At 39.2% G+C, this 14,126-nt stretch overlaps 1 protein-coding gene across 1 annotated transcript in view; it reads left to right on the top strand.

The window, feature by feature from the left end:
- The first annotated feature begins 824 nt into the window (after positions 1-824).
- BUB1 (BUB1 mitotic checkpoint serine/threonine kinase) overlaps positions 825-14,126 on the top strand; it is a 44,418-nt gene continuing 31,116 nt past the window's right edge. The window contains exons 1-9 of the mRNA XM_047746164.1: positions 825-937; positions 4,161-4,220; positions 4,316-4,454; positions 5,268-5,464; positions 8,095-8,138; positions 8,748-8,848; positions 10,780-10,832; positions 10,920-11,104; positions 12,279-12,430. Coding sequence (XP_047602120.1) covers positions 912-937; positions 4,161-4,220; positions 4,316-4,454; positions 5,268-5,464; positions 8,095-8,138; positions 8,748-8,848; positions 10,780-10,832; positions 10,920-11,104; positions 12,279-12,430 — 957 coding nt within the window. The 5' untranslated portion in view covers positions 825-911. The remainder of the gene's footprint in view (positions 938-4,160; positions 4,221-4,315; positions 4,455-5,267; positions 5,465-8,094; positions 8,139-8,747; positions 8,849-10,779; positions 10,833-10,919; positions 11,105-12,278; positions 12,431-14,126) is intronic.

Raw genomic sequence — 14,126 nt, 5'->3', positions numbered from 1 at the left:
TCTTGAAGGGGCGGGGGGGGGGGGGGGGGGGGGGGGGGGGGTTGGGGGAACAAGGTGGTGGGTATTAGGGAGGGCACGTATTGCATGGAGCACTGGGTGTGGTGCAAAAACAATTAATACTGTTACGCTGAAAAGAAATTTTAAAAAAATTAAAAATAAAAATAAATAAACAAAAAAGTCCAAGGGGCAGAGAAGCTAGGTTGATTCTTTTCCAACTCACTTTTAGGCAGGAAGCATCGGCATATCACATATTTCTTCTTAGACATCTGGCCTCCTTCGCAAAGAGGTATCCTCATTTATAACTCCTGAGAACTTGGGTCTCCAGAGCAACTCGTTCCACAGAAGACGTTGAAGGTTTCCTTGTTGGCCTTCTACTATCTATTCAAACTCTTCCACTTTTATTTTAATTGCCATTTGGATGAAGGAACAGCTCCCCGGACCTTGAGCCCTCCTCTGCTTCAGGGCACCCAATCTTCAGGTCAGTTAAATCAAGCCCAGAGGTCTGCAAGGGTACTAACCTATCTTCTTCACATGCCATAAATCACCTACATAACCAGCCGTGAAGTGCCTACCGACTTGCTCTCACACCGTAGTCACTAAGCCAAAATTCTAGGGCTCCCTCCCCACGCGGTACTTCAAAACCCAGCTTGCACTCCGCCCGCCGGGAGTTTACAATTCAGCTGAGGACAGCGGGGGAAGTGGGAGGAACTAGCGATGCGCGGGAGGGAGGCGGGACAAAGGTCTCCCGGCAACGTCCCCGGCAATTGGCCAGCCGGTCTGCAGCCGAGGCCAATGGCCAGGCGTCTTGCAAACGCCCGTTGCCCCGAGTGCGGCTGCGCGGGAGATTCAAATCGGTGGCAGCTCCTAGCCGGCGACGCGGGAGGGCGGATCCTGGCCGGCGGCCTCTCGCCATGGATAACCCGGAAAATGTCTTTCAGTAAGTGTCGGTCGGGTGCGATGGAGGCGAGGCGGGGGCGCATCCTCCGGCTGCGGACCGAGGAGGGGGCTGGAGTACCCAGAATTCGGGGTCTGCAGGTCCCCGCCCGGGGCGGCCGCGGTCCTGCCTCCCTTTGCCCCTCCCGCCCCTTTCCGTGGCTTTGGTGTGTTTCTTCCCCGTCTTCATTCCCACCCAGCTAGGCTGTGAGCCACTTGTGGGTCGTGGAAAGGACCCCCGACCGTGTAGTTGGCGCCGTCCGCTGAGACCCCGACTCTCGTCCTCCGAGCTGCGACCACGGGGGCAGTTTAGGGGGATTTGACCAATTCGTGAGGCCCTCGGAGCTCTCGGTTCACCTCTGTAAGGAATCCGCTCTGGGCAGATCGTCGCCGCGGGAGAAAAGTCTACCCCAGCAAAACCCCTAAGCCTTGCGTATAGGTTTCATGAGAAACTTTCAAAGCCACTTAATTTGCCAATAATAATAATAATATAATAAAATTTAAAAATTGTAGTACAGTAGGGAGAGAACTTAAAATAGCTCTTACCCATAATCCCACAGTCAGTTTGAAAAGAGTCTTTGAATAACGTGAACTTTACAAAAAAGCTATGCTTATTGTCATTTAGGTTAACCTGCTAACAGTTTCTTACATTCTCACACCTTAGCTTTATGACTTTAGGTGATTTATCTAGATTGTTTCAAAAGCATTGAAAACAGTTCAGTCATATGTGACAGGAAGTAAAACTGGTTAGTTTTATCAGCACCAGGGTAATTTACTCTCTTGAGGGATCAGAAGACCGAGATCGTTAAGTACAGCCAAAGCAAAAACCTGTTGCCTTGAAGACAGCAAACTATTTCACTTTTAGAAACTTGTTTTCCCCATTTAAAAGGGAAATCGGGTTTTTCTCACCTCATTTTGACTTTGTAAAGACTAATTTGCTCCAGTGAACTGGATGTTTTGGGTATTCATTTACAGTGTATTCAGGTCCTTTAGGGAAATGTGGTTGGTATTGGAATATGAAATGTTTATTTGCAGTGGTCTGTTATTAACTTAATTTGGGGGAGCACACCTATGAAGCATCCGAAGGAGATTAAAATTTAGAAGTGATTACTTTTTCATTTTTAAAAATAAGTAATACATTTATTTGGCTTTTAAAAAAGATTTTAGAAAGTATTCACTGAGATTAATTATGCCTGACTACTCTCCCAACCCCTCATATGGAATCATTTTTCTAGTTTAATTTTCAAATGTTTCTTTTTGCAGATATATTTATATTATAATATTACATTAGTATATCTATATATGCATGCATGTATGTGTGTATATGTATATGTCTGTACAATTGCTGCCTTTATTTCATTTAAGTGTAGCTTTTTTTGCTTAACAGTATCTTTGGAGATCTCTATCAGTCTATAGAGCTCTTTCTCAATCTATTTTACAGCTGTGTATTTCATGTACCATAATTGATCTAAAAAGTACCCTATTTATGGATCTTTGGGTTATTAACAGTCTTTTTCTAAATAGAGCTGCAGTGAAAAATCTTGTACGTGTGGCATTTTGCACATACACAAATATATATCTGGTTTTTAGATTCCCAGAAGTGGATTTGCTAGATCAAAAGTAGATCGGTCTGTAATTTTGGCAGATATTACCAGTTCCCTCCGCAGGGATCATGAGCACTCTTAACTTCAAGCAAGATGTGAGAGTGCCTGTTTCCCATTGTTTCATCTATACACTGTTGCCACATTGTTTTAGTTTTGCCAATCTGGTAGGTGAGAAATTCTATCTGAGTGAGGTAAATTTCTCTTGTTAGAGAGATTGAGTATTTTCCTTTGAACGCCTTTTTTTTTTTTTTTAATTGTTTTACCCCCTAATTTCTAAAAGCTGTTTTTTTATACCAGTTGATCATTTCTCTTTTGACTCTGCTTGATGTTGTGTTTATTTGACACGTGGAAGCTTTTTATTTATATATAGTTTACTTTATTGACCTTTTCTTTTGTGTCTTCTAGACTTTGAGTCCTAAGAAAAATTGATTGCATTGGTATATATATGCTAGCCAGGAGAAAGTATTGCTTTCAAATCCTTTTTTCAAAAAATCATGTAATTTCTCCGATAGAAAACCTGAAGTCTTTCTTAGCTTGACTCTCTCATATCCAGGAAGCAATCCCATAGGCAAGTCCCATTATTTCTTCAAAACACCCCAAATTCCATACATACTTGCGTTGTTCCCACCCTGGTCCAGCTCACCACCCCCTAGGACTCTAGTAGCTCCCTGACTGGTTTCCCACTTCTGTTCTCATTCCCCATTCCCTTTGCTTGAAGGAGCAGAATGGATGTTTTAAATGCACATTACATACTGTCACCCCACCCTTCTAGCTCAGCACACTTAAATAACTGCATGGCTCTTTGACTTTGATCAAAGTGCCACCCCCTCAGAGAGAATGGCCTTCCCTGACCATTCTATCTACAAATTGTAACTCTTGTCATACTCTTACCTCATCTTCCGTTTTGTTTTGTTTGTTTGTTTTTCCCCTAAGTTCTTAATATCACCTGACTATTTCACATGTTCTGTTTGTTTGTTCATTTGCCCCTGTAGTACCCAAGTGCCCTTAGAGAACTTTTCTTCACTTGGCTGATTTTTTTAAAGCTGTGGATAGGTATGTGAAAGTAGCAGTAAGCAGAGGAAGCCATAGTGGCTGATTTATGAACATTGCCATTATATGTTCTTTGTCAAGGACTCAGTGTTGCACTGGGGCCCAGAAAGCGAAGTGTCTGGAAACCTGGTAGTATCCTACACTCCCATGCCCACTCACAAACCCCCTTCATGTCTCCTAGCCAAGTCTTAGCCAAGCTTCTGTGCAGCAGGGTGAGGGGGTCCCCACCATTTGAGGAATAGCAACTTGCGGACATTATCCTCAGGATGGCAGTGACATTGGGCATCAGTGACAGGAGAAAAAGATCCTTTGGGATAGAGTCTGGGACCCTCTTCCAGCTGCCTTTTTATAAGGGCTAAATTCAGGGGCCTTGGATCTTGCTATCTTCTGGAAAGATAACTGTGCTTAAATTTTCTGACCACTTTTAAGTGAATAATCTTTTAATTTTTAATGTAGCATTTGAACTGGTATTTAAGATTCCATTTAAGCTGTATAAATGAGGAACATAAAATATATCTTTTGCTTTTAGGAATCATCCCTAATAAGTCATGTGCATATTTTTCTCTGTTCTAGAATGTTTGAAGCCCATATGCAGAGCTACAAGGGCGATGACCCACTTGGTGAATGGGAAAGGTTAGCATTTCGTTTTTTTCCTTTAAATAAACTACATGAAAAAATAAATAAACTCTATGCTGCCTTGAAAATTAATATTATCCATATTTTTCTAGTTACATGCAGTGGGTAGAAGAGAACTTTCCTGAGAATAAGGAATACTTGACAACTTTATTAGAACATTTAATGAAGGAATTTTTGGATAAGAAGAAATACCACAATGACCCAAGATTCATAAATTATTGTTTAACATTTGTAAGTATGCTTTCAGGTGTCTAATGCAGTCTGTAACCCTACTGCACTTTTGCTTGTCTCCCAGGTTTTGAGATCATTTTAGACTGTCTTACTTTGACTACTCTGTTTCCAAAGTTGTATGGCCAGAAGTGTGTATTTTGGAAACTTTTGGCTTCTGTATCGCAGAGTCAGTAATTTAATTTTAAAACCCTTCTCCTCTATCAACCACTATAAGTGTTATGATGTGAGATAGAAACCGTTAAATTAGAAGGTTTGTTGAATGGGAGGGGCGTGGGGATGGAAGGATAAGCGGGCACTGCCAGGTACTCAGAGGGTTCCTGGGAGTAAATTAAATTCATTGTGAATAATTAAGAAAATATGAACTCTCTGGAACTAAATTTAATACTAAAAGGAAAAGGCTGCCTCAGGTTAAGCATTAAAAGGCCGGACCTCTTCAGTTTTGAAATGAAGGCTTTGGGGGCAGGAGTTCTAGTAATCATGAATGGGTAGAGTTAAGATGGATTTGTTCACTGAATTATAGGATAGTAGGATTTGAGGCACGCTATGGTACTTGAGCAGGCCCCGATTACGACAACTGTAGTACTTACTTCATGAGTCGTTATGGAAATCACTATCCTGGGAATTAGTGTGGGTAATTTTGGGAACATTGAATGTCAAAGGAAAGGAATAAGCTTAATTTTTAGGTTTGCTGTCAGAGAGCCATATATTCCGAGGACTCCATGAAGACTGAACACAGACGATGGCTGGGCTCTGGGCCATACCTAGACCACCAATTCCTTTGTTCTTATATCTGTTTGCTTTGGGCTTCTGTAGGCTCAGTACAACAGTGATCTTCATCAGTTCTTTGAGTTTCTGTACAACCACGGGATTGGAACCTTGTCATCTCCTCTCTACGTAGCCTGGGCAGGGCATCTGGAAGGCCAGGGAGAGCTGCAGCATGCCAGCGCTGTTCTTCGGAGAGGACTTCAAAACCAGGCCGAACCAAGAGAGCTGCTGCAACAACACTACAGGTAGTTGGAAAATAAAACTCGGGGTGCCGCCTTCGGCTCAGGTCATGATCTCGGGATTCTGGGATCAAGCCCTGCTCAGCAAGGAGTCTGCTTCTCCCTCTGTGCCTCCCATTGGCCATGCTCACCCTCTCTCTCAGATAAATAAATAAAATCTTAAAAAAAAAACAACTCTACATGGTATTCCCTACTTGGAAATATCATGTTTGCTCTTAAAAATCTTTTCTTATGGGGCACCTGGGTGGCTTGGTTGGTTAAGTGTCTGCCTTTGGCTTAGGTCATGATCCCAGAGTTCTGGGATGGAGCCCTGCATTGGGCTCTCTGCTCAGTGGGAAGCCTGCTTCTCCCTCTCCCACTGCCCGTTTGTGTTCCCTCTCTTGCTGTCTCTCTGTCAAATAAAATCTTAAAAAAAAAATTTTTTTTAAATAATCTTATTAATCTGTATGGAAAATTCTCATTATGAAAATGTGGATAATACAGAATAGTATAAAGAAAAGGAAATTGCCCAGAAATATTACTATCAACATTGTGGTACATTGCCTTCCAGTGTCTTTTCCTACACCTGTGTGTGTGTCCTTGTATTTGTGTATTTAAGAGTAAATCATACTGTATGTTATGTCTGTTGAGCTTTATTCTGTCCTAGAAACTTTTATACTACCTATAAAGTAGGTGTAAAATCTGTCCCAGAGTTAGGTCATAATTGAAGTGTTCTCTAAATCAACATTTAAGATGTTTTCAACATTTTGATTTTTATGAAGAACAACATAGTGAATATCTTCATGAATAACTCTATTTTTCACAGTTTTTTTTTTCTGTCATTAAATAGACCTCATTTAGGACATTTTGAAAATATGGAAAAATAGAGAAACAGAAGAAACCCGGCATTTTAAATATATTTTTTAAATTTATTTTTATTTATTTGTCAGAGATCACAAGTAGGCAGAGAGGCAGGCAGAGAGAGAGGAGGGGAAGCAGGCTCCCCGACAAGCAGAAAGCCCGATGTGGAGCCCGATCCTAGGACCCTGGGATCATGACCCGAGCTGAAGGCAGAGGCTTTAACCCACTGAGCCACCCAGGCGCCCCGAAACCCGGCATTTTAATTTGGCACATTTTTCTCTGCTTGTTATAGGATTTAGAGTCATGCTTTAACACGCCTGAAGCTTTGTGTTACAGTCTTTTTCTTTTATCATAGAGTTATCTCCCAATATATTTCCGATTTTTATCTCATTCCTTCAGATAGATTCTCAGAATTGAAACTCTCTAGTCAAAGGGTATATGAAGGGTTTTTAAGTTTCGTGGTACATAGAATCACATTACCTGCTCAAAAGGTAATACAAGTTTTTTGGTGGCCCGCTCTTTAGCAGACTATAAAGTAACTTATCTCATTGTACCCCTTGCTAGCATTTAATATACTCATTGTTTTCAACTTAGCTATAGCGCTCATGTTTTTTTTAAACTTTTTTATGGGAATTTTCAAGCATATATTAAAGAAAGAAAAATTAGGGGCGCCTGGGTGGCTCAGTGGGTTGGGCCTCTGCTTTCGGCTCAGGTCATGATCCCAGGGTCCTGGGATTGAGCCCCACGTCGGGCTCTCTGCTTGGTGGGGAGCCTGCTTCCCCCTTTCTCTCTGTCTGTCTCTCTGCCTACTTGTGATCTCTGTCAAATAAATGGATGAAACCTTTTAAAAAAAAAAAAAGGAAGAAAGAAAAATTAGTATAATAAACCTCCCATTTACCTATCACCTACTTTTAAATAATTATTAACTTTTGATCATGTTTTTCTTATGCTGAAGAATTTAAGGCAAATCCAAGACAGCAAATATTTTACCCCAAACACATAAACATCTCTAAAAAGTGATTTTTTTTAACAGAACCTTATGCCATTTTCATATCTAACAAATTTTAATTATAATTCCTTAATATCCTCTAATTTTCAGTCCTTCCTCATCATGTAAAACATTGTGATTTTTTTGTTTTTTTGTTTTTAATTGTTGGTTTGTTTGAATTAAGAGTCACAAGATTTGGCATTTGGTTATACATCTTTTAGTCTCTTTATACTATACACTCTTGCTCACATCACCCAAAAATGTCAGGTTTGGAAATTGCATATTACTTAACAAGTGAGATGGTGTGCAAAGGTGTCATGAAATGACATTTTTAAAAATTCTCACAGCATGAACAGTAATATATCTGCATTTTGGAGTGGTAGTCTAAGTTTTGGACTTCTTTCTCCTAAATATTATGTTCATTATGTTCCAAGTGTGTAGAATGCCTAAGATAGGGAGCTTAAGCTCCCCATGGTGTAACATTTGCAGACTTGATATACAGAGGAAGAGGGTACATCTGTTATGTGAGTTTGAGAAATACTGACATAAACCAGGCAGACGGGGGAGGTTTTTCTAATGTAGTATATTGGATATGAAGAAAATCCGAGAATTTTTTTTTTTTAATTTTGAAGCAATTCTAAAACTCAGCTTGACCTTCTCTCTTGATCTCAGTTTTCACTAGCTTGTGATAAGCTGTCTTGATAGGTTGAGATCAATCCAGATAGCTAGATTTAGTTTTTGCTTTAATACAAATGTGTATTTAACTAAGTTTATAATCTATATTGATGTTTTCACTCCTGTCATTCAGGTTATTCCAGGCACGCCTCACTGAAACGCATTTGCCAACTCAAGGTAAAATAATGCTTTCTAAAATGTCTGAGTTATTAATAATGTAGTCTCTGATTTGCACTGCCTTTTTTCCCCACCAAAAAAAAAAAAAAAAAAAAAAATTCATCCAGTATTTATTAATTGTATTGTCTTAGGTAATGGAGAAGGCAGCCTGGTAATAATGCCTAGAAAAAATCCCTGGAGAACACAGCTATGTTTAAGCAAATTAAAAGAGCAAACCCCCAAGAAAACTTGATTTCATTATATTTTTAGGACTTAAAAAAATTAAAATTGCCCAAAATATAGGATAAGACTTATTCTAGAGTCCATCTATTCTGAAGTGAGTCAAGTGTGTTTAATGCAACTTTTGAAGAAATGTTGTCATCATTCTTTGGAGATAAAAATTACAGTTCAGCAATAAGCATCAACTATCCCATCCTTTTATTTAAATTATCTCTATAATATTCCTCTTATCTAAAAAGAGTTTTAGTTACATTTTCTGAGACAGTGGTCAATGAGTTGATTTATTTCTTACACAACTTATTGAAAGACCAGGGGAATGTATTTGTAATAATTTTACTTAATATGGTTTACCCTTGTTTCTCTTTATTTCATCTTCTGTTCCTCCCATAGCTAGAACCTCAGAACCTCTCCATAATGCTCAGATTTTAAACCAAATGATGACTTCAAAATCAAATCCAGGAAATAACTCAGCCTGCATATCTAAGAATCAGGTAATAATAATACTCATGGGTCGTGTGGGAACTGGTATTGGCTTTGAACAACCATCCAGCTGCCTTTCTCATTTGTTTGACCTTCTCTGACAACTAACCTCTCTGTCACCTACGTGTCGTCATCTACCACTGCTCACCTCCAATATTAAATTTAAATAACTTACTGTCTCGCCTTCACTTCCCATATTTATCTGACTTAGGGGCCCCCCTATATAACCTGTCTTCACTTCCTCCCCAGCAGTTGCTCTCCTCCTTTGTCCACCAGCCTCCCTCACACAGGTCAGGCAACCCTCCTACATTGGGTAATACCCACCTGGAGGTTCCCGAGCCCTGTTTAAACACTCAGGGGGTTGGAATGATAGTGCCTATTCACCTCAACCAGGCTTTCCTCCTCCTCAGAAATTATGTTTCCAGTTTCCTGGTTCACTCTTTATGTTGTACATATTTCCTCTATATCCTCTTTCACTCTCTACTGCCACGTGAAAGTGATTTTAAACTCCTCTTCTCTTCCCTCAAACTTGGGACCCGGTGGTCTTTAACCTCTCCTTCAGGAGCTGGCAAAAATAATATTTTCATGAGACAACAAAAGCCATTAGATGACGTCTGTCAATTTTCTGCCACTAACCAATAAATATAGTTGTACCCTCCCTGCCATCACAGTTGGGAAAAATGGTTTTCCACTTGTACTTGTCCTTCATCCTCCTTGAGTCTTTGCCCTGTTGAGATCTCTGCTGCTCAAGTCTTTGTTTCCCTCGGCCTTGTTTTCCAGCATCTGTCCTCTTCCTGGTTCAATTGCTCTTTCACTTTCCTTAGGATCCCCTTCCAGTTAAATCCAATGGGAGTGCTTCTTTTCTTAGTGCACATATGCAGGTTTTATTAATGTCACACATTCCTAGACATGGAATATGCATTTCTCATTCTGATAGATACTCAGACTATCTCATTTTACATTCTACACGTTTGCCAGTCTCATTGCTTTCTATTGCCCCAACTATGTAAACTTTTAGACAGCAGAAATGGTCTTATTTACGGTCACATTTCCAGGACCTAGCTCAGGGTATGACATCTACGAGATATTTAATAAATGTTTGTTTAGTGAGTGAGTGCCAGCATTGGGAACTCCTGAGGATACAATAGGACCAGAAGGAAATTTTTATGTTTCTTTTATTAATGTAGAATTTTAGAACATTAATCCCATAACACATAGGTACTCTTGCCCAGCTCCTAGTCTATCAATTAGAGGGAAATAGCGCCCTTCTCTACTACTAAGTAGAAATTTTTCCATAGGTGTTGGGGGCCAGGGGCAGAGGGAGAGGCAGAAAGAATCTTAAGGAGGCTCCATGCCCAGTGTGGAGCCTGACATAGGGCTCTATCTCACAACCTTGAGATCATGACCTGAGCCAAAAATCAAGAGTCAGATGCTTAACTCACTGAGCTACCCCTGTATCCCCCGCCCCCAAGGAGAAATTTTCTTAAATCACTCTTAATGGACTTTTAGTTACAAAAGTCATAAGATTAATAGTTAATAGTTAATGATATAATTAATTGATTGTAATTAAATTAATCATAATTTTAAAGAACATAGATGAATCTAGTTGATGATTGGGGCGCCCGAGTGGCTCCATTCAGTTGAGTGACCGACTCCTGGTTCTAGTTCAAGTCTTGATCTCAGGGTCCTGAGATGTCAGGCTCCGGGCTCAGCAGAGTCTACTTGGGATCCTCTCCCTTTGCCCCTCCTGCTGTGCTCCCTTGCTTGCGCTCTTTCTCTCCCTCAAATGAATAAATAAATAAAATCTTTTAAAAATAAAAAATAAAGAAATCTGGTTGATGAAGAAGCCGCTCCAGTGCTTTCATATTGTTTTGTGGAATACTTTGGGTGACAGTTTCTTTTCAGTTAAGTGAATACTTACATTCCTTTTCTGTCTTTTTAGGTTTCAGAAGTTTCTGGAGTAGTATCTTCAGCTTGTGATAAAGAGTCGAAAAAGCAAGTATAACCTGTGCAGTAATCTCACTTTCCTTCGAGAGCTGTTTCTGTACACTGCAGTAAATAATACATTTTTCCCCATTATAGGGAACAAAGGGTGATCGTGATTTCTAAATCAGAATGTTCTGCACAAGCATCTTCAGCAGCCAGAGCTGACATTCAGCAGGTTGTCATGTATTGCAAGGAGAAGCTTATTCGCGGAGAATCAGAATTTTCCTTTGAAGAGCTGAGAGCCCAGAAATACAATCAACGGAGAAAGCATGAACAGTGGGGTACTTGCACTCTTACGATTTGAGATACTCTTATGTCACTGAAAATAATAACCTTTGAGTAAACTACCTTTTTAAACAGGTGATTGACTAAGCTGAAAGAATCTGTAAAAACATCTTTAGAAATCTTTGTTAAATACAAGTGTGGCAGCCACATGTGTCCAGGGACTCAACTGATGTCTTGACAGCAAGGCTCAGAGTTGAAACAGCACTGACATAGATCAATTTTATAGACCAATGTTGCCTTCGCTTTTAGTGATGGTTTAAGCTTGTAAATATTACCCGTATGGGTTTGAACTTCTGTACATAGTCCTTTTAAACCTGTAGGTCAGTCATTTGTGCTGTAAAAGGGTTAAGTCAGGAACTGGAGTTGAGAAAGGAGCTATTGAGATGGGATCCTCTGATCAGAGTGCCCTGTCATTTACGGCTATCTAGCAGGTCACGTTTTGCTCCTCACGGGAAAACCATGAATGTTATTACTGACATCTATGCATGCCTCCAAGGTAACAATGTGGACGTGAGAGAGGGAAGTGAACTTTTGATTGATCAGAATATTTACACCATCTAACCCATGTGAACAGTAGCTTCTCTGTCAGCCTTTTTTGGTTTAACATTTCTCATTTGTTCGACAACCGAGAGAATAGGCAGTTAACACTCAAGGAGGGCCGGTGTGTGTCATGCACAGACGCGTTTTTCTTTCCTACACTGTGACGTAAGATCTAAGCCAGAGGATTTGATCTGTGTGTGATGTGGTCACGTTAAGCAGTCACTGCAGGTGGGACTAACTGCCACGAGGGGCATTCGACTCCTGTTTCTTCTTAGAAAGCACCTACAGATTCAGATCTCTTAAAAAGTGTTCTATTTTCAAACGATTTGCAGGATCATGACTGTTTTAGAAGTGATTAATATCATACTATGCGATTGCCAAATATTTTTATTGATCAATATGTAGATTTTTGTAACCTACCTGCCCTGAACCTATAAGTAATCATATTGAAGGCAGGTAAAAATTACAATTAAGAGGTGATACATCTTTCAGTTCTAATAAGCTAAAACACATGGAAAAGACTAGCAAAAAATTGCCATCTGAAAAATAAACTTATACATGTTATTTTGTGTATTCCTCTGATGACCTGAATTTAAACTTTGCATAGAAACCATGTTCTCTTTCCTAAAGTGAATGAAGATAGACATTATATGAAAAGAAAAGAAGCAAATGCTTTCGAAGAACAACTATTAAAACAGAAGATGGATGAGCTCCATAAGAAGTTACATCAGGTGGTGGAGACATCCCAGGAGAACTTGCCTGTTTTCCAGGAAAGGTCTGAGGTATGTGTGTGCTTTTCTCTGAGTGCTTCCCATGCCTAGTGACACTGATTTCTGTTGATAACTTGCTCCTTCCTGGACCATGTTTTATACTTAATTCTGATGTTAATGTAGCTACGAGCGTTCCAAATTTTTACAATTGGACACAGAAAGGTATTCAAAATATAAAATGAGAAAAAGGAATTACAGATTGTGTATGTTTTTATGTGTGTATATGTCCCTATTTTTTATGTATTCATATATGTGGTCTTTCAAAAGTTTTTTGCACAGTGACTATTATATAATGAGAATTTGAATATAATTATTAATTCATCATCTAGATATATTTTGTTTGCCATTGTTTCATGTTGGAAGAGGGGGAGAGGTGATGAAATTGTTAGACTCGTGTATTAAAATTACTTAATGAATGAGGTAGATTGAGAATAAATTTAAGCTACATAATGGTGCTTAAATTTTCACATAGCATATGTCTAACTGTGATATAGGATACAGTGAAGATATAAGCACCTCAATTTCTTCTTTTTTTTAGATTTTTTCTTTTTATTTAGGAGCTTTATGGAAGTATAAGTGAAATACAGTAAATTACACATATCCAAAGTATAAAATTTGCTAAGGTCTGACATGCACATACACTCTTAAAACTATCTTCACAATCAAGATAGTCAACATACACATCACCCCAAAAGTTTTCTTGCTCCTTTGTTCTTAGAACGACATGCTGCATTTGTCTCGCTTCCTGATGTATGCTAGGCATCATCCTTTTTCTTTCTCTTTCATTTTTTTTTTAATTTGAATATAGTTGACCCACATTACATTAATTTCAGGTGTGCAACATAATGATTCAGTTTCTCTGCATGTTATGCTGTGTTCACCACAAGCATAGCTACCGTCTGTCACCATAGCAACCATAAGTTTGTTCTCTGTATTTATAGGTCTGAGTCTGCTTTTTTTTTTTTGTTTATCCATTCGTTTTGGTTTTTAAATTCCACATATGAGTGAAATTATATGGTATTTGTCTTTCTTAATCTGACTTATTTTACTTAGCACAGTACCCTCTTTGTCCATCTATGTTGTTGCAAATGACATGATCTGATCCTTTTTTATGCCTGCATAACATTCCAGTCTGTGTGTGTGTGTATCGAAGTAGTGTTTTTGTTTTCTTTAGATAAATACCCAACAGTGGGATTACTGGACCATATAGTATTTCTATTTTTAATCTTTTGAGGAACCTCCATACTATTTTCCCTGGTGGCTACACCAATTTGCATTCCCACCAACAATGCATGAGGGTTTCCTTTTCTCTGCATGCTTGCCAATACTTGCCACCTCCTCTCTTTTTGATACTAGCCATTCTGACAGGTATGAAGTGATATTTGATTGTAGTTTTGATTTGCGTGTCCCTGATGATGAGTGATGGTGAGCAGCTTCTCATGTGTCTGCTGGCCATCTGGATGTTTTCTCTGAAAAATGACTATGCTGATCTTTTATCCATTTTTTAATCCAATTGTTTGGTTTTTCTGGTGTTGAGTTATACAAGTTATACAAGTTCTTTATTTATTTTGAATATTAACCCCTTATTGGATATATTATTTGCAAATTCCTTCTCCTAGTAGGTTGCCTTTTGTTTTGTAATGGTTTCCTTTGCTGTGCAAAACTTTTTATTACAATATAGTCCCAACAGTTTATTTTTGCTTTTGTT

Source organism: Lutra lutra, chromosome 9, assembly GCF_902655055.1.
Source record: "Lutra lutra chromosome 9, mLutLut1.2, whole genome shotgun sequence".
In the NCBI taxonomy this organism is placed as follows: Eukaryota; Metazoa; Chordata; class Mammalia; order Carnivora; family Mustelidae; genus Lutra; species Lutra lutra.
This window is presented reverse-complemented; position numbering and strand designations above follow the sequence as displayed.